General features: G+C 46.4%; 1 protein-coding gene across 2 annotated transcripts; it reads left to right on the top strand.

Moving 5' to 3' along the window:
* The first annotated feature begins 1,074 nt into the window (after nt 1–1,074).
* Nucleotides 1,075–24,712, top strand: LAMP3 (lysosomal associated membrane protein 3). Of its 2 annotated transcripts, none has more exons than XM_059687138.1 (6): nt 1,075–1,222; nt 5,731–6,482; nt 8,032–8,160; nt 16,010–16,067; nt 18,409–18,579; nt 23,413–24,712. In XM_059687138.1, exons 1-6 carry the CDS (start codon nt 1,174–1,176, stop codon nt 23,544–23,546), a joined length of 1,293 nt encoding a protein of 430 aa, XP_059543121.1. In that variant the 5' UTR covers nt 1,075–1,173; the 3' UTR covers nt 23,547–24,712. The 2 variants fall into 2 exon arrangements, with proteins under 2 accessions (XP_059543121.1, XP_059543120.1); XM_059687137.1 differs by lacking the exon at nt 23,413–24,712 and adding an exon at nt 20,146–20,953.
* Nucleotides 24,713–25,093: the final 381 nt, after the last annotated feature.

The following is a 25,093-nucleotide window of genomic DNA, read 5'->3' as shown; positions in this document are numbered from 1 at the left end:
CACACACACACACACACACACACACACACACCCCTGTGTTGTGTTGATCTCATTCTACTGATAGTAATACTATAGGCCACGAATGTATAGTCTTCACTCAGATGCATAGGCCTGAGAGATAATCCTCCATTGCTTTGGCTAATTTAATAGAGGAAGGATATAAGACATGAAAAGGTTGCCTTTCAAAGATACTGAGTCGTTTTGGTGTCCCAGGAACTTTGGGTTTGTAACGCCACCTGGGAATAGGCATTGTTTTCTCCATTATACAGCAGATTATACAGCGGGAGAAACCGAGGCCCGAGGGGTCACCCCAGGTCGTACAGCTGCGGAGTTGCAAAGGCCAGGTTCTAGCCCACATCTCCCTGACTCCACACTCAGTGCTCCTGCTCCTCACCAGGTGAGGCCCCAGGTGAGGCGGCCATGGCTGCCTCAGACGTTTAGTGAGCACATGGAGACGGACCATGCTCTAACCACTGAGCTCTAACCACTAAGACTCCTGCCCACCCTCATGACGGAGGGGCTGACGGTCCCCTGGCTGAGAGGCATCTCTGGCTTAATTCAAGGTCTTAAGGAAAAGGAAGACCCACCGTAAGAGAGAATGGGTGGGCGCTGCCTCAGACTCCCACCTCTGGTGGAGAAATGATCTCAGGCCCTTCGAATTAGGGGGAGGGGCATCCCCACACCCCATCCCCCACCCTCCCAAACCCTAGAGTAGTGGTTCTCAACCTTGGCTGCACATTAGAATCACCTGGGAATCTTTTTAAAATCCTGATTTCTGGGCCTCATCCTCTGGAAATTCTGTTTCTTTGTTATGGGGTGGGGCCACAACATTAGTAACAAAGAAACAGAATTTCTGGAGGATGAGGCCCAGAAATCAGGATTTTAAAAAGATTCCCAGGTGATTCTAATGTGCAGCCAAGGTTGAGAACCACTGCTCTAGAGCCTGAGATGAAAGTGCCTGCTTTCTCCCCAGGGACACTTGTGGTTCCCTCCCCATGGGGGCGGGCCTTTCAGCGACTTCTCACTATGTAAACGACCGGCTTCTCAGCCACACCTGAAGGAGGAAGCCGACTGGAATTAGCCTCGGGCCATTCAGGAAACCCAGCTGTGCTGAGCCAGGCACCGCGAAGCAGCAGCGCCAGCCTCCGGAGTCCCAGGCCCCGGCTCCCAGCCATGCCCTGGCAGCTCCCTGCAGCGATGGCGCTCTTCCTGTCCCTGGCCGGTGAGTGACATACACGCCTTTGCACAGGGACCCTGCCAACGCCTGGTCCTAGTAAACTGAACTGCACTTTGGTGCCATTGACCAAGGTGAGACGGACACACTGGGGAGCTGTGGTAGCTTCCCTTACTGTGGGTATGTGGCTCCCAACGTCTTGTCTCCATCTTATTAGCTTACACAGGTGGGCGCACTTCATTGTTTCCAAGGGCTTCCATGTGTGGAGTGGTTTTCTGTGCGTTGGGCAGAGCAGGTGGCAACCCCAGAAGACAGTGACCCTGGCCCTGGTTCCCAGATGGGTTTGGGGCACCTTCTCAGGGAGAGTCTGTGGCGATCGCTTATATTTAAGAGAGGGAGCTGGGAGCCGGGACTTAGCCATGGGGCTCTTGCTACCTTGTCTGGGGAAAGCACCCCGTGTCTTGCTTTTCCTGTTTTCCTCAAGTGGAAATGCCATGTTGATATTACATAGGCAGTGAATTGTGAAGATGAATGAGGTGTGATCTGACAAATCGCGCCATTTCCAAAAGGGGTAAGCCAGGGCGTCAAAGATTTTTAAATGTCACCGTTATACTTGGGATCAGAGAGCCTGTCTGGGAAGCTGAGCTTTCGGTGACTGTTTTATCTCCCCACCCCCTGCTTTCACCAAGAACGCTTTCCCTCTAAGACACGGAGTCCTCTCGGGTGCCGTGATCAGGTTTGCCGGTTAATCCGCAGTTCCTCCCAGAACCACTGCACTGAGCACGCGAGGGGACGAGCCCTGTCCACGCGGCCCTGCTGACAGGCTCCAAGGGGGGACACAGCGGCACTGGAGTGTGACATCAATTGTTAGGAGAGTTAGTTGGGTGAAGGATCGGACCAGCTGTATATTCTGGTGCCACATTTTCAGAATTAGAGTTTCACATTCTGCTGGAGGCAGAAGGGAAGTCGCCGTTTCAGGGCAAGCTAATAGAAGAGCAGAAGATCTCAGTCTGGCAGTAAGCCTCGCTGACCGGTGCGTGAGAGCCAGTTCCATGGCTGACCGATGACTGACGGGTCCAGGAATGCCCCGGGCGCTGGGTAAACGCAGTGTGAGAGGAGCTGCTGCGGATTCTCAGTGGGGACCTGAGTGAATGAAGCGTGCGAAGGGGCCCCGTTTGCCACACGCGGGTCCTGAGGCTGGGTAAGGACTTGCTCGTGGCCGCTCCGCAAAAGCCCGGCTTGCGGTCCAGGCTCTGCACTACTGCACCTGCACGCGTGGGTTCGAGAAATGCCTGTGGAATTGGAGATGAGAAAACCATTAGGCATACTGCTAGGAGAGACACAGCTTTGAGATAAACTAGCTGTGTAAGCGTTGTCCAGTCCCTTTGCTTCCCTGTCTCAAATTCCGCCCTCATGGAATGAGGGCATCAAATTTGTGTCATTTCAAGTTTAGGTTCAGCTGCGCATAAGAGACAAGCCCCAGATGACAGTGAATTAAACAGGATAAATGTTCCTTTCTCTCTGATGTGAAAACAAGTCCAGAGGAAGGAACACGGACCAGGTCTGGTGTGGGGGCTCATGACCACAGACCAGGGGTGGGCAAACTTTTTGACTCGAGGGCCACAATGGGTTCTTAAACTGGACCGGAGGGCCGGAACAAAAGCATGGATGGAGTGTTTGTGTGAACTAATATAAATTCAAAGTAAACATCATTACATAAAAGGGTACAGTCTTTTTTTTTCTTAGTTTTATTCATTTCAAACGGGCCGGGGCCGGCCCGCGGGCCGTAGTTTGCCCACAGCTGCCACAGACCCACCATCCTATGTGCAACTTCTGCCCAAAGTCTCCTCGTGGTTCTGGAGGTGAGCTGCAGCTCCAGCCATCACGTGCACAGTGTCGCCCCAAGACCTGCCCGGCCTGCTGCTGTGCCCCCACCCCACCTCCCCGTTCCCACACCCCCCTTCCCCACCCTCCTTATGTTCCCGCCACGCTGACCCCCTGCTCTTCTCCAGACCGGCCAGGCTCTGAGGCCTCGGTGCCTTTGCGCATAGGCACATGGGAACTTCTCCTCCAGTTGGATTCCTCCCCCACCTCCTAGCACTTGTCACGTGGAGGGGTGGCCTGCTCTGCCTCCTGAGGCTTTGAGCCCCTGAGAACAAAGGGCCCCCAGTGCCAGCATGAAGCTTGGCTCACAGGAGGCTTCTACACTTTTGGGGAATTGGGTGCAGCAGGGAAGCCAAACAAAGGCTATCTGGGAAGGACTGACCATCTGGGAAACACCTAGAGAAGAGGCCCTTGTGTGGCCACTGACTTTCCCAGAGCCTGCAGGTTGTCGGAGAACCAAACCCTTCTCCCGCCTCTTCCTGCGGCTCATTCTCTAGCGGAGTCCCAGTCAGTACTGGGCCAGGCCCTGGGGTACTTGTTTGCCGAGTCTCCTGAATTCTGGAGAGGAGATGCTGGGAGGCGAGGGGCTTGGCAAGTCAGTGTGTGACTCCGTGGCTGTGTCGTTGTTTTTAGCAGAGGGAGGGTTGACAAATTCTGAGTTATGCCCTGCCCTTACTTCTGCCCACTGCCTATATATATTTTAAGTGTTGGCATTTTAAAAAAATATATTTTTATGGATTTCAGAGAAGAAGGGAGAGGGAGAGAGAGGTAAAAATATCAACGATGAGAGAAAACCATTGATTGGCTGCCTCCTGCACTCCCCACACTGGGGATTGAGCCTGCAACCCGGGCATGTGCCCTGACTGGGAATCAGCCCTGGTTCATAGGTCGACCTCAATCACCGAGCCACGCTGACTGGCTAAAAATATGTTTTTTAAAAAAGGAGTTTAGAGGTGATTTTCATTAGATGTGAACTTCGGGACTCTATAAATACCCTCAGAGAGAGATCTCCTTTGTCTTTTCCCAAGTCGCTGCCTAGCACCTGGCAGCTACATCTCCAATGCGTATAAAAATGCGATGAAATCACAGCTTTGAAGACACAACGCCATCTCTCGCTGTACCTCATCACAAACTCCCGAGGAACATCATCGGCACTTTGTCCCCTTTTCTGGCTTGCGAGGGGCCTGGGGGGAGATAAGGCTAGAGCTATTGGTTGAAAAGGGCCACAGGCCTTCTTCAAGAATAGCCCAAGAGCCTGTGACAATAATACACACTGCTTAATGCTCCTTGAAGGCTTTCACTTAAACCAACTCTTCTGAGCCTTACAAACATCCTAGAGGTCTACAGTCCTCTTCCCCTCATTCACTCATTCAGTTATTTATTCATCTGATCCATAGCCACAGAATGCTTCCTATGCACAGACACTGGTGGTGAAAAAATATGCACCGTTCCCACCTCAAGATTGCTTCTAATCCAGTGGGAGAGATGTGCAATCAACAAATAATTCAATCCGTAAACATTTAACCACAGCTGATATTCTGCTGGGACACAGTCTGGCCAGGCTTACCGTTAAATATTTGTCTTCCATCCCCTTATAGAATTACAAGTTGTGATCAGTGCAGGGAAGGCAACAAATACAACTCTGTGACGGAGAGTCATGGATGGGGAGCTAGTTTACATAAGGGGGACAGGGAGGACTCTGAGGAGCTGACATACAGGGCGGGCAACAGTAGGTTGACAGTTTTAAGTATGCAAAACACAGTTTATCCTTGCATTATTTATTTATTAGTTATTGTCTTATATATTTGTATTATTGTTGTTATTATCTTGTATTCTTACTTATGACTTACCTTTAGGTAATGATGGCTGGTAATCTAACCTACTTTTTGCCCGCCCCTTATAAGCCAAAACATGAAGGATAGCCCACCAGGTGTAGCAAAGCCATTATGGCTTAATTTTCTTTCTAACTTGAGAAAGGGCAGGCCACTCAGAGGTTAAGTAAGGAAATGACAGGAACTGACCTATATTTAGAAAGACTGGCAGCAAGGTAAAACATGAAAGGGTACTGACTCTCCCATCATTGGAGGTAATCAAGCATAGAGCAGATGAACACATGGCCACTCACTGGTCCAATTTACACATCTGATTAGGGTTTGGACTAGCAGATCTTTAAGATCCCTTTTGAATCTGGGATTATATGGTTTTATGCAAACTCTGTTTTATGTACAACTCTGTGTCTCTTTATTACCACTCTTCACACTGCCCCAACTGAGTCAGGTCAACACAGCTGTGCTCTACCCAGGAACACCCTCTTCCCAAGAACTGTCTTCACCGGTGAAGACGGGGAAAGAAGAATGGACACTTAGCTGTCTCGCTGAGTGTGATCACTTGGTGTGTTAGCACCACACCCCATCTAGACAAGGGGGGTTGGATAGAGAAGACACAGGGGCTGGATGCAATATGATCACATCCTTGTAAAAAAACATGGGTATGGCCAAAACATTACGGCTGTGGCCTTGTGGTAGAATCTTGGGTGATCTTCACTTGACTGTTATATGCTTTTAACTTTCCCCCAAATCTGGAAATATGCATGTTAATTTTTAACAAAGAATGGGGGGAGATCTTTGTGAGCTGTTAGTTGAGTGTTATCACTTTTGTTCCCCAATTTGCAGTGATTTTGCATCATGGCAGTCAAGTAAGAGCAACAGCGTTTCCAGAAATCACAGGCTCTTCTCAACCTACAAGAGCAGCAACAGTACAGGCCACAGCAAAACCTTCTTTCCTGAAACGGACTAGCCAAGTGCCTCACAGAACTACAGCAGCAAGTTCAACGGGTGGCCACGTCTCCTCTCAAACAGCTGCCACAACCTCCAACTCTGAGACCCCAACGACAGACACAACAATAAAAACTCTAACAACAACCTCTCTGATAACCACAAACAGCACCCCATCCACCAGCCCAAAAATCCACACTCCAGTCACAACCCTGGCCACACCCAACAACTCACACACGGCTGCTCCCGTCACCGAGGCTACAATCGGCCCCAGTACAGCTCCTGGTTCACTGCCCCCCACCATCACCCCACCAGCCCATACAACTAGACCCAACCCATCGACTGTCAGCCACACAACTGCAAAGACCACCCAACCCAGTAGCCAGACCACCCTTCCAGCAACTTTGTCCACCTCACCACACATCAACACAACCAGTCAGAAGCCCACTCAACCCACCCATGCCCTGGTCACAACCACAGCTGCACACAATGCCACCCACACAGCCTCCCCTGCCACCATAGCTCCAGGGCCCACCCTGGCACCTCAGCCATCACCAGCCAAGACTGGAATTTATCAAGTTCTAAATGGAAGCAGGCTCTGTATCAAAGCAGAGATGGGGATACAGCTGACGGTTCAAGACACGGAGTCGGTAAGTTGGGGCCTCAGGACTATAACACTGTCTTCAAAAGGTTTGAGTGGAGTTTCCTGGCCAAGAATGAGCATTCCCCTGCATCCCGCATCTTTTCATGAAATAAATAGCGTGAACACCCCTTCCTCCAAGGTGCTCCATTAAAACAGCGGTCGCCAACCTTTCGGACCTCACAGACCACCAGTGGTCCACGGACCACCGGTTGGCGACCGCTGCTCCAAAGGTGTAGGTGAATCTGTTTTAGAATATGTGTAAAAATAGAAACCGACAGTGACAGCTGGGAGAGAGGAAGGCACTCACCAAAAATTTAAATATGCAAACCTGCCGCAACCTGCACGGCTAGGGTTCGGGGTCTGAAGGAGGGGCCGACGCACAAGTGAAATACTATACAAGAAATATGAATTCAGAAGGCACGGGGGGCCAGGTGGAGACCTCTCTCTTGGAGTGACACACCGAAACCTGGCCTTATCCGCTTTTTATTCCGTTTTAGATACACATCTTGCCCTTAGTAAAGCACGGCAAACAGGTAGCAGACAGACCGTCTCTAAGGTCAGTAAAGATCAGTAAACATCAGTAAGGTCCGGTAAACATTTACTCTGAGGCTATTAGGTCAGGAAATTGCTTTAAGCCACCGCTATCTCAAGACAGCCCTGCTAATGCCCAAGGTCCATGGGCCTTCCGCGTTCCTTGGTGCACTCTTATGGCAGTATTGGGAAAGCAGTGGCCTCCCGCACACTCCCCTCACGTAGCCACCACAGGCAGAGCATTCGGGGTGCTCAGTGTTGATCCCACTCCGCCCTGCCCGCCTGATGGCCTCCCAGCCTCAGCAACTTGTCCTGTGAAGTGAGAGGTTTGGATTAGGTGGTCTCCGTGGTTCCAGCCAGCTGGGACATGAATACGGAAAATCCAGATTAACAAGAAGATTGGAGGGGATGGAGGTGAAACTGAGATGATTTGATTTACTAAAGGAATCGCCACAAAACTGTACTTTCTTCTTTTGTACAGTTTTTTTTTATTGTTGTTCATACTCACCCAAGGATATTTTTCCATTGATTTTTAGAGAGAGGGGATAGGAGGGGGAGAGACAGAGAGAAACATTAACGTGACAGAGACACATCGACTGGTTGCCTCCCACACCTGCAACTGAGGTACGTGCCCTTGACCGTAATTGAATGGGAGACCCTTCAGTCCACAGGCCGATGCTCTATCCACTGAGCCAGACCGGCTAAGGCTTTTTTGCACAGTTTTTATGATTTCAAACAGAACTTCCACATTTGAAACTGAAGTACATTACATAGCAAATCTTTATCAGGAATATACCTGCCATGAGTTATCTACCCAGGAGCTCCTCTCTGAGGGGGAACTCCTTTAAAGAATGCTTTGAACCTAACAGTTTGGAAATGCGAGGCATCATGCAGGGACTTTGAAATTCTCAAGTGAACCCCCGCTAGCCTTGAGTTTCAGGCTCACTTATTAGTCTGTGCCTTTGCTTCCCCAGCTAGGCTTGTCTTCTGTATCGACATGAGCTGATCTACTTTATCTGGTTTAGGTTTTTTCACCTCAGAGATACTTCAACGTCGACCCCAATGCAACGCAAGCCTCTGGGAACTGTGGCTTCCGAAATTCCAACCTTCTCTTGAACTTCCAGGGCGGATTTGTGAACCTGACCTTCACCAAGGTGAGGACTGAGCTCCTTCACAGGAACTGGCTTCAACATCTCCCCCTCCCGCTCCCTCTGGGGCCCACACTTCACTCTGAGTTCCAGGGAAATAGATCTCAGGGCCTTTTGAGATGTTCTCTGATAAGAATGAGGGGCATGGAGATGGAGAGGAGGGAAGTGTCGACATCTTATGTTTGCCTTCGGCCCCCTCCCGCCCCCTCTGTGCAGCTCAGAAGGCCTTTTGATGCCTCTTGGGGGAGACTTGGCCTGGGGAACCCAGCAGCAGGTGCCCTTTGCAAACCACCCAAGGAGGAAGTTGCAGGGATGAATAGACCCAGAGGAGTTCCCAGCGAGCACCAGAGAAACAAGATAGTCTGAGACAAAAACCAAATGTCACAACGGGTCTTTCCAGCCACAGCAGGCAAAACTCAGGGACTAACCAGGCCCTGGGTTTTCTAGACCATTTCCTGGGAGGGCGTAAACAACAGAGTAGAATGGAAGAGCACTCGTTCTCCTTGTGACATCGGGCGGGCAACTCAACTGGTCTGAGGTTTATTTTATCGCTTGGAAAATGGGGGAGGGGAATTCAAGTTCACTTCTGTAAAGAGCATTGTCCAATACAAGGAAAGTAGATGTTCAATAACCAGGAACTATGATTGAACTGAGAGAGAGAGAGGGAGAGGGAGAGGGAGAGAGAGAGAGAGATGAATTTGTTGTTCCACTTATCTATGCATTTACTGGTTGCATCTTGTATGTGCCCTGACTGGGGACTGAGCCCACAACTTTGGCGTATCAGGACAACACTCCAACCAGCTGAGCTACTTGGCCAGGGCTGGTAATTTATTTATTTTTCTTACTTTTAAAAAAAATGTTTTAAACTGATTCAATTAACAAAGATTTTTAAGTAGAATAATACTTAATGTTGGCAAGGACTCACATAACCAAGTGCTCTCAACATTTCTGGAAGGAGTTTGCATTTGCACCCTATGACCTTCGGTCTTCTATGTCTTTTTCCACATCTTTCAGCGAAAATATTTTTCCACTTTTGATGTGAAAGGAGATTCCATTAAATCTGCATAAGAAAAACATTAGAGTAAGTATGAGATGATAAGTGGCAACTAATAAGGCCTCTGTAGAGAGGAGACTAAAGGAAGGCTAGGGGGTGCCCGTCCTCCCCTCCTGGGGTTGGTAGGGCCAGTGGTGGGGCTTTTATGGCGGGCACTGCCCTACTGCACCAGTTGTTAAATATTATACACATTACCTCTCTCAGGTGATAATGAGACCAATGTTGCCCGAGCTTCTGATTGTTCAAAGGAAGGCAAACATTGAGATCCTTTTATAAAAGCACATGATTTTTTAAGTGTTGCCAACACATTTTTAAAAACTTGAGCACTCTCCTGGCCAAACAAAACATAGCTGAGGCCGGACTTGATCTGTGGACCCCAGAGTGGTGCCTTCTGCCTAAAAGGTGAGCCGTGTGAAATGCATGAAGGCAGGAAAGCCATCTAGATTCGTCCACAAGAGAAATGGCTCAACAGCTCAGTCAGCTACTTTTCAAATATTGCTGTGTTCTACTCCAATGTTTCTCAACAGGCGCAGTAGCAACATTTGGACTTAGATGAGTCTCTGTGGTGGGGAGGGAGAGAGAGAGAGAGAGAGAGAGAGAGAGAGAGAGAGAGAGAGAGAGAGAGAGATATCAGTTTGTTGTTCCACTTATCTATGCATTTACTGGTTGCATCTTGTATGTGCCCTGACCGGGGATTGAGCCCACAACTTTGGCATATCAGGATGACACTCCAACCAACTGAGCTACTTGGCCAGGGCCTCATGTTAGTCATTTTCAATGATTATTCCAACAATGTCACACTCTCAACATAAGACATGGCTTAAGATAAATATATTAGTAAATAAATATTCTGAGAACATATTTTCATAAATGAAATGTGCTGCTATACATATACAGAATATACATAAGTTGTTTTCTAGCCTTTTAAAACATTGTTTAAAAATGGTAATGTTGGAGAAGGAGGCTTTAGACCATTTTATTACAAAATCTTTACAGCAAAGTCTTTACAAAATATCTCTTAAGTGCTATGGGAGAAAATTAAAAAAAACACAACATTTTAAAATAGTGCCTTGTTAGACCCAACACAATAGAGTTTTTATAAAGAATAGAAAAAGGCAGTTCCTTTACCTTGTGGGGACACCATCCCTGGTCTCTACCTACTAGACGCCAACCCCAGTTGTGGCAACCCAAAATGTCTCTAGATAGTGCTTAATGTCCCCCTGGGGGCAAAGTCACCCCTGGTTGAGAACCCGTGCTCTAGAGAAAAAGAGAGCCTTGGAAAACAGGAGTATATTTTAGTTATAATATAATCTATAATAATAAAAGCATAATATGCTAATTAGACTGGACATCCTTCCAGATATCCTTCCAGACGAAGCCACAGCAGCAGGGCCGAGGCAGCGGGGCGAGCAGAGGCCCCCGGGCCGCAGCCACGGTGGAGGGGGCCAAGCCCCTTGCATGAATTTCGTGCATCGGGCCTCTAGTAAATGTTATAAGTGACAACCAGATTGTGGAATGATAAATGGAAGCTGATTAGCAAGCCTGATTTTCAACCAATTTATCAATAAGAATTTACTGAGCTAGACATTATGGAGGGGGAAAAAAAGAACTATAAGCTGTAGCTGCAGGTTCTAAGTCATGGACAATAATTTGTAATTTTAAAAATTTAAATATAGTGACAGAAACAGAGAAAAATCTGCCTCCTATACTGCCATTTGGTGCCATTGTCCAATCAAGACTCTAATTACCCATATGATTTCCATGTGCCCACAGGCAAGCTGCTCACCGTCTCTGGTTCTGTTTCCTCTCCTGTGTAGTTCACCGAGCCCAGGGGGAACGGGCTAGCGTATGTGCAGGTGCTAATAAGGCCTCTGTAGAGAGGAGACAAAAGGAAGGCTAGGGAGTGCCCGTCCTCCCCAGGCGAGGCAGCCACAGCACAGCTGCGGCTGGTGGGGCCAGTGGGCTAGCATATGTGCAAGTGCTAAGCATGGTCTCTGGCCCATAGTCAGGCTAGGAGAGGTAGGTTTCCTTTCTTATTTTCTTTAGTTCCATTTTTTTTTTTTAAAGAACCAAAAACCTTTCTGGGACAATTCTCATTTGACTGAAGTGACTTGCTGAAAGTTGTTCAGACCCTTCAGGTGCAAGATAAATATACCTTCCTTCCCCTGCCAACTTCCTTCCTGCCAGATAGTTCGTTTTAAAAACACCTTTCAGTAACTTTGGGTAGAGTTCATCTTTCTGTGCTCAACACAATGCCTGGTTGGCAGGGCAGCTCCAGGGCATGGGAGAAACCAGTCACTCAGCAGGGGCGGGGGGGGGGGGGGGAGGGGGGGCCAACAGGGCTACACAGGGCATTGGCCAGCTCAGGTCTGGAAATCTGCTAACCCACCTAGTGTTTCCAGGGGCCTGCAGAGTCCTCTTAGCTTATAGACTCCTGAGAACTCTTACCAGCACAGAGGGCACTACTTAGAGCTTCCCAAGTATATGGTACCATTTTATGGTCTGTTTTCCCTTTCACTTTCCCTCTGCCTGGAATGCCCCTTCCACCCCTCACCCCCCTTTTGCATTCATCCTTTAAGATGGCTCAACTCAATTATCTTCACCTTAAGAAGTCTCCCCACTCCACCTCCATCCCAGGTAAAACTGGGAGACTCTTCTCTTGGTTCCCTGAGCCTCCATCTGTTGTTCCGCCACCTCCATTAGGACCCTCGTCACACTTTCTGCCATCACGAAGGCAAGTCTATGACATTCACATTTCTCTCTCTAGTGCCCAGCCCTGACTTGGCACATAGCAAGTGTTTGATGACGAAATAAATCAATAAAGGAGTGAGTCTAAATTTCACAGAGAGCTGGGCCCTTTGGCTATTGCGCTAGTCACACAATGCTGAGCAAAAAGACCTGATCGATGTTGAAGACAAAATTCACATCCTGAACATCTGTAACTGTGAAACTCCTACAGTACATTTTGCAGAAGCAAAGGAGAGGACCCCGGCCTGTGGTCAATGGCGTGCTGCCTTCCTGAGCAGGCTTGACTGGCGGGCTTGCTCTAGGCCCCGTCTGCTCTGGACCCTGTCCTTTGCTAAGGAGGGTGTTTAGGTTCCTTGAGGAATTAGGATCTCTTTGATGAGATATTTCAGAGCTCTCTTTTGATACTGGCAGTGTCAGCATCCCATTGATGAGTAGTGAGATGGGACTTTTGCAAATGGTCGCTTCAAATGGCCCTGCTGTAAGTGCCATATACGACATTAGGAGACCTTGGTCCCTTTTTGTCAATGTTGATGGGTCCACAAGGGATTTTCATTTTGTCTGTCATGAATCTGGCATGGGAGATGTTTGTCATTCTCCAAACCAAACCCCAGATAAGAACAACATCTGGCAGAGAATGACCGCATGGGTGTGGGCGTCAAAGAAAAAGCAGACACTGTGAACTGAAGAGCGTGTGGCATGTAACTTCCCTTGGGTTTTAGGTTAAGTCTGACACCTGCTTGAAGCCTCCCACATCCTTGTCCCCGTCCACCGACCCCTATCCCCTGGAGCTGAGCTTTCAGTTTCTTTAATCAATAGAGCTATGGAAGCTTAGCTCAGTTGCTTGCTCTCTTTTTCTATTATAGATCTGAATCTAGGAAATAGATTAAAAATATATAATTTGACTTCAGTGAGAGAAGTTTACTGGGGAGGGGCAATCTAACTTATTGTTGCATTGTTAATAACACCAGGTAAAATTTGAGTAAAGACTCTGTGATAAGTTTTTTACATGGATTCCTTCATTTAATCCTCCCATTAACCTAAGAGGTAAATCCTGTTATTATGATCCCCATTCTTCCACTAAGTAAATAAAAAAAATTAAATTTTGACAATGTTCACAAAGATTCAACAATCCAAACTAGGCTGCAAGGGAACAAAGAGATATTTTCAAAATAGTATTAAAAGGATTTTAGTAACATGTTATTCTCCCAAATAGGAGGTAAGCCACTCTATATCATTTCATTAGCAATTGATTGGTTTAGCAACCTTGTTTTTCATTGGTGGTATGGACCAGGAGTCGACAAGCTATGGCCCCCCAGACCAAATCCAGCCCATCCCCTAAACCCGTGGTTGGAAAACCGTGGCTCCTGAGCCACATGCTGCTCTTTGGCCCCTTGAGTGTGGCTCTTCCACAAAATACCATGTGTGGGCGATTGAAACTTCGTGGCCCATGCGCAGAAGTCGGTATTTTGTGGAAGAGCTTGTATTTCGTGGAAGAGCCGCACTCAAGGGGCCAAAGAGCCACATGTGGCTCGTGAGCCATGGTTTGCTGAGCCGCAGTTTGCCAACCACTGCCCTAAACATATATGACCTGCAAGCTAAGAATGGAGGAACATGTAGGGCAGGATCCTGCGGACCAGTGCTTGTTTTATCTGACCTCCAAACAATGAGAACTGAGGCTAGATGCTTAACTTCTGAGCCTATTTGTTCTCAGATGTAAAGCGAGCTAATAATATTTATTCTGTCTCAGGGGGTTATTACAAGGATCAAAGGAGACAGTGTAGGTAAAAGCATGTGCTTAGTAAACTGTGAAACTTTTATAGAATTACTAGAGGCCCTGTGCACGGATTCATGCACTGGTGGGGTCTCTTGCCCTAGCCTGTGCCCTCTCGCAATCCGGGACCCCTTGGGGGATGTCAGACTGCTGGTTTCGACCCGATCCCCGCAGGCCAGGTTGAGGGACCCCACCGGTGCATGAATCCATGCACTGGGCCTCTAGTATGCATATAAGATCTTTGGTTAATCTCTTCCCACCCTCCCTCTCCCTCTTTCCCTCTGAGATTCATCAGTCTGTTCCACGTTTCCATACCTGTGCATTGAGCATCTGCCCCCTGGTGGTCAGTGCGCATCATAGCTACCGGTCGAATGGTTTACGATCGCTTAGGCTTTTATATATATATAGATAAAGCATCCTTTCTTCATGTGAGGATGGATCAAGGAGATGCCACAGGAAAGGGGAACAGTCAGGAGGTCTCTCATGGGGCTCAGAACTGGCCTCAACCACCTTTTTCCTGCTGCTCCTTATATCAGTCTCACATGGCAGCCCAAGCAATTTCCCAAAGTCATGCTCATGTCACTGTCCTGCTTAAAGCCTTTCAATGCATCGCCCTGCCTTTAGGATAGAGCAGGGGTCTTGCAAGAGTGACTTTGGGCACTGAAGTGCATCCAAGTGTCTCTTGCACTAAAAGGGAACCCAGATAAAATCTGAATAAACGGTATGTGAAAGCAACCCGAGAAGGGACTGGCTCGCAGATGTTCCTCGCTAAAATGAGTGGATGGTCCAAGCACTTTGTTCAACTCACCTTGGAGACCTGAGACTGAGCACCTTGAAGGAAGGAGCCAGGTCTTATTCTCCCCGGACTTATAGCAATGCCTGGCCTAGAGTGATTGTAAGAGAGGCCAAAGGCTACATTTGGAGACAGGCAGCTTGAGGTCATATTTTTTTGCTACCTATTAAGGCTATGACCTTGTGCAAGTCTAGGGTTCAGTGTATCAATAGCAGTGATCTTCTAAAAGCGTTTGTATTTCTGGAACTCTTATATTGTATAAGGAATTATTTCATCCACTAACAACATACAAATGGGCTGTATTGTAGTCAAGATTATTATTGTAAATTTCTTTAATGCCTAGATTTGAAACTTCTAAAGGTAATTCAATTTGAAATTCTTGTTGCTCCACCATTTCTTGCACCTCTTATTTGTGGATAGTTTTCTAATGAATGTTTCAAAAACAATAACAATGTTTCAAAACAATAATCACCTACTTTAAAAAGTAAAAACCTCTTTTTTAACTTAATTTTTCATGTCTCAGTTTAATTCCCTTTAATGTTTCACTCCCTCGGTCTGTCTAGAGCAGCCGTGGGCAAACTAAGGCCCGCGGGCCGGATCCGGCCCGTTTGAAATGAATAAAACTATTGAAAAAAAAGACCGTACCCTTTTATGTAATGATGTTTACTTTGAATTTATATTAGTTCACACAAACACTCCATCCATGCTTTTGTTCCGGCCCTCCGGTCCAGTTTAAGAACCCATTGTGGCCCTCGAGTCAAAAAGTTTGCCCACCCCTGCTCTAGAGGTTATTGGGCTGTTTTGTAATTTGTTTTGTTTTCCCAAAAAGGACAATCTCTGGGCATATGCTGAGCACAACCCCCTGGGGTCCTCTTGTAGAGAACACCCAGTGATCTCAGGGTAAACCATTTCTTCCCAGCATCGCTCGCTGTGGCCGCATGTTACCATTTTGGAAACATGAATCCATTAATCTGTTGAAAGTACTTGACACTCAACCCAGAAAAATGCAGGCAAAATTTTGCATGCACTGTTTTCCCCAGAGAATTTATGGACCTAATAAAATCCACCCGCAGCAGCCTTAAGGATGAGTGGTCTCCGTTTGAATCCCAACATAAAACATTAATTACAAAAGCTTACTATATGCTCCTCCAACTCATCCAGCTTCCAGATGGACTTCCATTTTCTAGGGGGGAAATTTGGCGCCACTGAAGGGACTCAACTTGTACTGGTGGAAATTTCATGTCAGGCTTTAGCAACAAGCATGCAGTAGAGAAATTTTGGGCCAGGGGCAAGCCATTATTTACTATTTGTTTATCGTGTAGTATACCTACTTTTTTTAAAAAAAAATTTCAAACACAATTATGGCTCCATACCATCACAGCCCAAACCCTTATATCAAAGATTTAATAGCTGGGATCCTGTTTGTGCGCCAGAATCATAAACATAAAAACAGAGATTACCCAACGATTAACACAGTGATGTTTTACAGGATGAAAACTCATATTATATCAATGAAGTGGGAGCCTATTTGACCATCTCAAATCCAGGTAAGAGGCTAGAGAAGGCTGGTCTACCAGCAAGGACACTGGTTCTGGTTAGCTCATTCTTCACCCCCCTTGAATTCTTGAGTCTTTGATGCCGCTTTTGAGAAACAGTCTGAGAGAGTAGCCCACAGTATTTATAATTTGGGGGGAACTTCGTACCTCTTTGCATACTTCAGTTTGCTCATCTGCTCATAAAGGAGGTTGGACTACATTAGGTCAGAAATCATTATCAGCGACTGTTAAGAGCGTAGTGACTTTGGACAGATTTATTGTTGATGGTGCAGTTTATTCTATATTCTTGTAATCATGCATTCATCCCACAAAAATGTAGCTAGTGCCAGCTAGTGCCAAGCCCTGGAATACAGTGGGAATCCATTATTATCTAAGCGTATCATCTCTGCTCTCAGGGAACTTTCATTCCAGAAGGGGAGAGAGGACCGTAAACAGACACATTAAATTATAATACACAGTTAAGTAGTGATAAGGTCTATGAGCAAAACACAAGCAGGGTGGGGTGGGGAGGACTGGGAAGGTACTTAACAAGGGCCTTCGGGAGCCCTCTGGGGAGGAAGGCCTCTCTGAACAGGTGAGGTTTGAGCAGAGGGATATGGGGACTTCTGGGCCTGGGGGAGCTCTTGCCAGCTGGCGGGAACAACGGGTGCCCGGGCCTGAGGAGTGAACATGCTGGTGTGTTCAGGGGCCAGTAGAGACCAGTGAGCAAGCAGCAGATGAGGTGTGAATGGCAGCCAGGCCAGGGCGGGCAGGGCCTGTGGGTAAAGCAAGGCGAGGACTGTGGAGTTTATCATAAAGTGTGAAAGGATGCCATTGGAGCGTTTGGTGTAGAAAAATGACATATCAGATTTACATGTCTAAAGGTTCATTTGGTTGCTGTATGGAGAGTTGCCCAGTGGGGCAAGTTGAGAGGACTTGTATAATGTTCGCTCCTAGAAAAGCAATGCTCCCAATCAAGCCGGGGGTGGGGGGAGTTTCTCAGAGGCCTCAGCTGTGTCTCTGGAAAGCCAGGTTTATATAGGGTGTCCCAAAATTCATGCAAGATTTGCAATTCAATTCAATTGCAAATCTTGCGTGAATTTTGGGACACCCTATGTAAAAAGATGATTAGTGAGCACCTCCTCTGTGCCAGGTACTGTACTAAGAGTTTCCGTGTCTGTTTTCTCCTTTTGAAAATTCTATTATCTTAGTAAGGAACTTATACTAAAGAGACATGCCAAGAAATGAAAATGTGGAGAAATGTCTATTTTATTTATTTATTAATTTATTTTTTAATCCTCACCCAAGGATATCTTTTCCCTTGATTTTATAGAGAGCGTGGAAGGGGTGAGAAGAGAAGGGGAGAGAGAGAGAGAAATCAACGTGAGAGAGACACATTGATTGGTTGTCTCCCGCTCACACCTGGACCAGGGTGGGGATGGAACCTGCAACTGAAGTATGTGCCCCTGGCTGGGAATCAAACCCATGACCCTTTGGTCGGCAGGCTGACACTTTAACCACTGAGCCAAACCTGCCAGGAAGAGAAATGTCTATTTTAAATATTAGCTATATTATATTGATATTGTTCAGGAGAGTGTGGTCAATGATTATGGGTCAAATGTAAGTCGGATGTCTCAGTCAGTAACTCACTTTCACATACATTACCTCACTTAGACGGGTATACTCATATAGGCTGGGAATAAATACTGTGACTGCTAAGATAAATTAGCTAATGTTATCACTTGGCATGGACCAAATTTTAGCCAATAATAGGGTAGTAATGTCTCAAGAGGCAAGGGAAAGGAAAGTAAGGTCAGAAAGTAATTTAGAGGCCGAGGGAGGAGATAAAACAACTCTGGGTCTAATAAGCAAGGCTCAGCAGTAGCACTGGAGCGGTACCCGTATGATACCACAGTAATGATGATGCTCATGTAGGTGGTGGTGGGGCTATTAGTAAGAGTAATTAGTTGTAATGACCATTGTAATGTTAGCAAGTGGGGGGTAGTAGTAGCCTACCCTGAGATATGCCACATGATACAGCAGTGTACACAGATAATTCAGTACATCATATAAGACATTTGCAGGTACAAATGCAAGAGTCTACAGTGTGTCTCTGGAAAGCCAGGTTTATATAGGGTGTCCCAAAATTCACACAAGATTTGCAAACAGGGCACCAGAAAAAGTCCCCGAAATGCAGGAGAGTGGTGATTTTTTCATGAGGAGAAGGCAGAACTCCAGAAAGCCACATCTAAGGAAGGCCATTTAACTGTACCCGGGCCACCCAGCAATCGCTGGGACTCAATAGATAATATGCTGAGATTCTTATATGCCTTTATTTCACCTTTGTTTCCAGAGAAAATTTACCAAGGAATGAAGAGCTCTGTGATGCTGTTTGAGACGGTGATCGGGCATTCCTTCAAGTGTGTGACTGAGCAGAGCATCCAGCTGTCAGCCCACCTTCAACTGAAGACAACGAATGTCCAACTTCAAGCCTTCGATTTCGAAGATGACCACTTTGGAAATGGTAAGTTAAGGGTTCGCCATGCCACAAACATAAACTTCAGAGACCCATGGGTAGTTTCAAGGTATGTTTGTTGTTTGTTTGTTACTTTTGTCTGAAGCTGTCAAAGGGACAAGAGTCACATGAGCTTTCTAGAACAGTATGACTCCACAAAGCTCTTAGGGCCAACCCTCCCTCCTACCATCTTTCTATGAGTCAATACCAACCACAGAACCAGATACCTTAAGCCACTCATGTCTACTGCTGTCCCATAGCAGAATATACTGTCCTTACCTGAGTCATTTAAACACACACACACACACACACACGCCAGAAAACACCATCTTCAACCTCCCCTTTATAAGCTGTTGAGTACTAGTAAACTCAGGTGTGTTTGGAGAACACTTTAAAGATCTGAGTGTTTGTGATGTCTAAAATTCAAGATTTCAGAATAGATTCTTTCCCACTTACAGAGGGAAAAGAGAAAAATGCATGATCCAAGATAGAAATGTGCTCGGTTGGACCCCCTCTTCCCAATCGCACACCATTTCCTCATAGTTATTGTTAGTTTCCATGTAACTTCTGCTCTGAGTTTTAACCGCCGCAGAGGGAAGCAGGTCCCAGAAGGAAGGCCAGGGACAGACCAGGGTAACTTTCCCCAAAAGCCCCTTTCTGCTGGAAAAACAGTGTTACAAGGGTTTCTAAGTATGTCCAGGCATTGAACCTCAGTTTCTGAAACGCCCCCCTCATAATAACTCACGTGTAAATGCTCAGCCTGGTCACAGAGAATGGTCATCCCAAACAGTGGGCTCCTACTCCCACATTCTCACCCCCTCCTCCCTCAAACCCTGGAGCCCCAGGCTGTCCAGCAGCCCCGCTAAGAAGCACAGAGTTTGAATGGGAAACTTGGGCCGTGTGATTTGGTGCACGTCCCTGTCTCCCGCGTTGGGAACCATGGGTCCAGGGCTTACCGTAACTTGGGAGTCAAGACACAGTTCTACTCCTGACCCTCTAGACCAGCGGTTCTCAACCTTCCTAATGCTGGGACCCTTTAATACAGTTCCTCATGTTGTGGGGACCCCCAATTTCATTGTGACAAATTGAACATAATTAAAGCATAGTGATTAATCACAAAAACAATATGTAATTAGATATGTGTTTTCCGATGGTCTTAGGCGACCCCTGTGAAAGGGTCGTTCGACCCCCAAAGGGGTCGCGACCCACAGGTTGAGAACCGCTGCTCTAGACCACACCAATGCTCCTCCCAGTTGGCTCTGCCTCCCAGCTGCATCAGAATGACCTGGCCCCACCTCAACCCACTGAATCATCATTTCTTGGGCCCCACGTGGGGCCTAGGTATCTACAATGTCATACACATACACTCCTTAAGTGACCCCAAGCACACAGTCAGACCATTTTGCTGACCCTTCCCCTCCTGGTTTGCACCTATCAGTATGTCGGAGGCAGCAGGTGGGAGGCCCAGCAGCTCCCTCCCTCCCTTGGTTTCCTTCTCTGCAAAGCCAAGGCAGGCAGGGGCAGGATGGATCCCAGCGTCGTGCTAGCCTGTAACACCTGTTACTCTGACTTCAGTTACAGTGGACGAGTGCTTCAGAGACAAAAACAAGAGAGAAATTCCTGTGGCCGTGGGTCTGAGTATCGCAGGACTGCTTGGCGTTCTGCTAACAGCATGCCTGGTGGCCAGAGAGAGGCCCGGTAGAGGATATGAACGCATATGAAACCCCTGCTCCTTCAGAATGTGTGGGGTTAAGGCCTTGGGAATTCTGGCTTCATATTCAGCCTAAAGCGAAGGGCTCGACTTTTCTAGTTGCCTCTCCCACCCTCGCAGTCTGATTAGGAAACCCAGCTTTCCACCAAAAGACCACCCAAAGGCTGGCTAAAATGCAGCTTCTCCTGCTTTCTCCTGTGAGTGTGGGGAGGCCGGCCTCCTGGGCTCGAATTTCACCCTCCACACCTGATAACATGGGCCTGGCGGTGAGCATTGGGAACAAGCCGCAGGGACACACGTAGGGTGCGTGTGGGGACAGAGCCGACACCCAAAGGGAGAACTGTGGGAAGGACACCTTCCTATTGCACTGCTTTTTCTTATACATTTTTAAGAGTCTCACTACCCAGGATTTTTTATGCATATTACCTTTTTACAAAAACAGTCCATTTCAAAATACATTCTAAACTGATTTTAAACTCCTGGTTTTGCCCAAATTTTGATTTACTTAAATTACAGATAGTCTTAATAGACTATCATTTTTAAAAAGACATATTTTGCACTACTGTAATGTACTATTCATTAAAAACTAGAAAACTTTCTAACTTTTCATTTTTTTTAAATGTAAAATGTGTACTAAAGACCTTGGCAAACAAAAGAAGCTCAATAAATGTTAGTTCTTTAATTCCTTCACCTCCATTTGTTGTCTGTCTTCTTAACACTTTTTTTCTGCTTTCTCTCTATTTTTCTTATTCTAGTCTATCCTCATAAATTGGTTGATTTGGGCCATTGTGGGGGTGGGGTGGGGGCGCCAAGCCTGAAAACAATCAGAACTGGCCAGCAGAAGAGGTAGATCTATCCAGATTGTGTCCCACTTCCCTTTTTTAGCAAACATTTACCAAAAAAAGAGTTATAAACTGGGAAATTCCTGATTGGGAGTGATTGCTATCTGGAGGGAAAGTTCTATTAAAATAAGGCTCGTCATGTTGTTCCTGATTTTCTGTTACGTGGTCTGTTTAAACAGGAGAAGTGGGTTTTTATTCTAGAGAAAGAGGCGAGTCATGGCTGTCTGGATGTTCGCTGCCTTTACTAACAGGGAGTTTCTTGTTTTGCTACACTTTCCAAAGGTGCTATTCATTACTCTTCACAGCAGGTTTATGAAAGCTGGCAACAACTCCACAGCCACTGTTTATCTAGGACGTGTGCTGGCATTCCCGGGAGGTGTTTCAGCTCTCTCCACTTTCCAGAAGTGAGGCGGTGGGGAGGGCACACAGCAGCCTCAAGAAGGTTCGAGAGCCCCGGGCAGCGTCAGGAGTGTCAGGAAGTCCTTTAGAGCAGGAGATGTTGATGAAGAATCGGGGCTGTGAGGACCCGGTGTTCTCCAAAGTGACTCGGGTTCAACAGCCAGGGCTTGGCTTTGGAGAGATGCCATCTCTCTCCATGTGCCCCTTGTTGGATCCCGTTTCCGGTCCTGCCTCAGGTGGCCTGGAAGGTCCCATACTGCAGAGCACGAGGTGTTGATTCAGCCTGCCACTAACCAGAGTGACTAACAGGAGGTTCATCTTCTAGTGTGTCCAGACGTCTCCACAGCGGATGGAATTCAAATCGAGAGGAGAGGGAAAGAGAGCCCGCTCACTTAGGTTTAATATTCCCTTTCTGTCATCTGTAATGAGTTCTTTGAGGTGATGACTGCTCCGTAGACTCCTGTTATCTACCTGACCCCACTCCCCCAAACTAATTACCCATAAAATTATTTTGAAGTAACATTCTAGCCATCAGAAAGAACAAAGGTTTCATTTGAATAACTAGTAAATATCAGGTATCCCCTTCCCCACTTGGGTGCTGGGGGTGGGGTCCTTACGATAGCTCAAGAAAAAGAATTTTCTGAGACGGGCACGGGAGGATGAGTGATTTTTATTTGCGTGGAAGTACGCCCCTGGGTTTCCCAAGGCCCATTTTCCTTAATCCAGTCCTGGGAGAAGTATAACCGGGGCTTCAGCAGGGCTAGAAGCCAAGCCAGCTCCAGATTTTTCATTCCTTGTTGGAATTGGGTCCGGTTTAACATTAGGCTAGTTGCAGTCCATTTGTCCAGTATGTGGGGCCCACATGGCTGTGGGCCATGGGGTGAGTGCAGGGGAGCCACGAGAGCGTGCCCCCTGCCACAAGAGTCCCAGGAGAACCAAGAGCACCAGGAGCTTAGAGAGGGAATTCCTTTGTTTAGTGGATTAAATATTCCAAAGCTTCCCGTGCTTGCAGGGGCCACGCCTGCTCTGGCCAATGACCTGTTCCCAGGGGTGACTGACAAGTCCCTTCCCTAGGTCACCCAGACTTTACTGGGCATGCGTGTATTTTCTCCCCCTGTCCAGTCCCTTCCCCCAGCGATCTGTCGGAACAGACCAGTGGCTTCCCGGGTGTGTTAAACTGCAGCTTCTGGCAAAGCTGCACAAATGGCATGCCCATACTATCGGGCCTTCCCTTCGCTGCTTTCCTGATATTAATAACTAGGTTTATTACAACAGTATCATTCTGACACAATCTCTTTTATGTAAGCACATCACACTTTGCAGAGAGCACACCTGGAAGAAAATGGAACTAACTTTGTTGAATATCTATTGCTGAGAAGATAAGGTTATCTTACTTAATCCTCCAACAATCCTATCTAATAAAAGGGTAATATGCAAATTAACCGTCACTCTGTCACAAAGCTGGCAGTGTCCAGTCCTCTCAGCCCTGCCGGAGTCCCCCAGTCCCGGGGGGGCGGCTGCTGAGAGCCGGCAGCATGAGCGGCCAGGAGGAATGCTTGCTTCATCGCTGCGGTGACAAGGCAAGCGTTCCACCCTGGCCGCGGAGGGCCTCTGGGCAGCGGGCACGGAGCGGCCAGGCCCTGCAGAGAGCTACTGGCACACTGATTCGTGCATATGGCTACTAGTCTTATATATTTTTGCTTACTTTATGAAAAGAGAAAATTGCAAGGTTAAATAACTTACCCAAGTTCACACAGTTAGTTAGTGGTGGAATTAAAAAAGAGTCAAGCCCAGGTTTGACTCCAAAGCTTAGACTTCCTACTCTCGCCTGCTTTCCAGTCTGCCCTCATCAAACCTCACCCGCTCTATTGTATTTGTTTTTTCTCTTAGTGGACGAGTGTTCCTCTGACTACACAATTGTCCTTCCTGTGATTGGGGCCATCGTGCTGGGTCTCTGCGCTGTGGGTTTGATTGTCTATGGAATCCGCCTAAGGCGTGAATCATCTGGATACCAGAGAATCTAATGGGTGCCCAGGGGAAAGAAAAGAATGGAGCTTAGAGAATTCTTTCGTCGTTTCCAGGGTATTGGGGGCTTCCCTTAGAGTGTGGGCCCTTCCAGCAATGTCAACCACCTCTCACAAAAACTAAGTCATTTCTGATTTAACTTCAAGCAGCACATCAATTTCTAAGATTTTTTTTTCATTTTATGTAAGAGCTAGTGAACTGTTTAAGAGTATTTCCTGGTTTCCTTCCAAATATTTTAACCATTCAAGGTCAACATTTGAGATATATTAAATTAACATGACTTATGTAAAGTGGTATATGCCTCCAATTTACCAAAGCATCAAGTGTAATGAATGCTACCTGTGTTCACATTAGGGATTTTATCCTATCCTTGATTTTTTCCATTTTAAAAAAAAATGCCTCTTTTTGTCTATAAAAATGGAACCACAATATTTTACTGCTTATGTTTTATATGACAGACATGCCTGGCAATCTACTAAATCCTTTCCACTTTAAAAGGCCTATCAGAAAGAACATTTTACAGGCAGCCTAGGTTGTTTATCTGACACCAGCAGAGGAACAAATCAGCTTTACTTTTTATCTGGACGACTTCTGTTCCACAATCACTAAAGACTAAGAATTAGATAGCTATGAACAACCAAATAAAGTAACAAGCAAGAAATAGTAATAATGACCCTTAATTATTGAACATATATGTGCCAGACACTAGGTACACATAATTTAATTTATGTAATTTACATCACTTAATTCTCATGGTTCCTAGAACAGTAAACTCAGATTGAACAAAATTAATCACTTAAATGCCCCCCAGCTGACAGGTGGCAGAGCCAGGATTAGACTTCCCATTAGTACCAAGGTCTCCGGTGTTTTCACTACACCAAGTTGCCTACAGGAACAAATTATACTAAGTGCTGCCTGGGGGTTGGGTTCTATCACATCAGTCAGCTTCTTGTTTTAATGGGATTGTTTAGCTGTGGCTCTACAGATAAAGAAATAGAGTAAAGTCAAGGTATTTTTTTATTTCTTTGAAAACAGCAACATTCTAACGGCTAACCAACTTTTCTCTCTTGAATGTAGATCCCCCTCTAGTGGTAACTTGCTACTTCTGCACTTTCATAGCCACATTATCTATTTTAGTTCATTTTATTCTGTAGAGCAGCCTGCCCGCCCCCCCCCCCAAATAATAATAATAATTTCCATGTTTCCATGCTTGTTTTTATTGCTAAAGAAAGGAACTAAGTCAGGACATTAACATAAAGATAACATGCCTCTAGCATTCTTTAGTAAAAGAATGATTCAAGTCACCCAAGACTTGTCAAGAGTATTGGCAAGGTCCTGATTTTAGTCTTAATAGAATATAGAATTGTATTAAATGTTGTTTTTTAATAAAAACATATTTTGGAGATTCACTTATTTCTTATAATTCAGTTTTTCAGTTTTTGTTGTATAAATATTTTCGTTTACAATCTTAGTGGTTGACCTTGAATATGGAGGCTGTAACTTGAGTTAATAGGTTAAGACATCTTTCTATAAATAATTTATTTTG

The sequence above is a fragment of the Myotis daubentonii genome, chromosome 3, assembly GCF_963259705.1.
Source record: "Myotis daubentonii chromosome 3, mMyoDau2.1, whole genome shotgun sequence".
Classification (NCBI taxonomy): Eukaryota; Metazoa; Chordata; class Mammalia; order Chiroptera; family Vespertilionidae; genus Myotis; species Myotis daubentonii.
This window is presented reverse-complemented; position numbering and strand designations above follow the sequence as displayed.

What these genes read in the sequence shown, in the direction of transcription:
- LAMP3 (XM_059687137.1), top strand. Translation starts at nt 1,174, where the DNA reads ATGCCCTGGCAGCTCCCTGCAGCGATGGCGCTCTTCCTGTCCCTGGCC. An exon ending in GCTCTTCCTGTCCCTGGCCG is followed by an intron (nt 1,223 to 5,730) that starts GTGAGTGACATA and finishes CCCAATTTGCAG; the next exon opens with TGATTTTGCATCATGGCAGT. An exon ending in TTTGACCATCTCAAATCCAG is followed by an intron (nt 16,068 to 18,408) that starts GTAAGAGGCTAG and finishes CTTTGTTTCCAG; the next exon opens with AGAAAATTTACCAAGGAATG.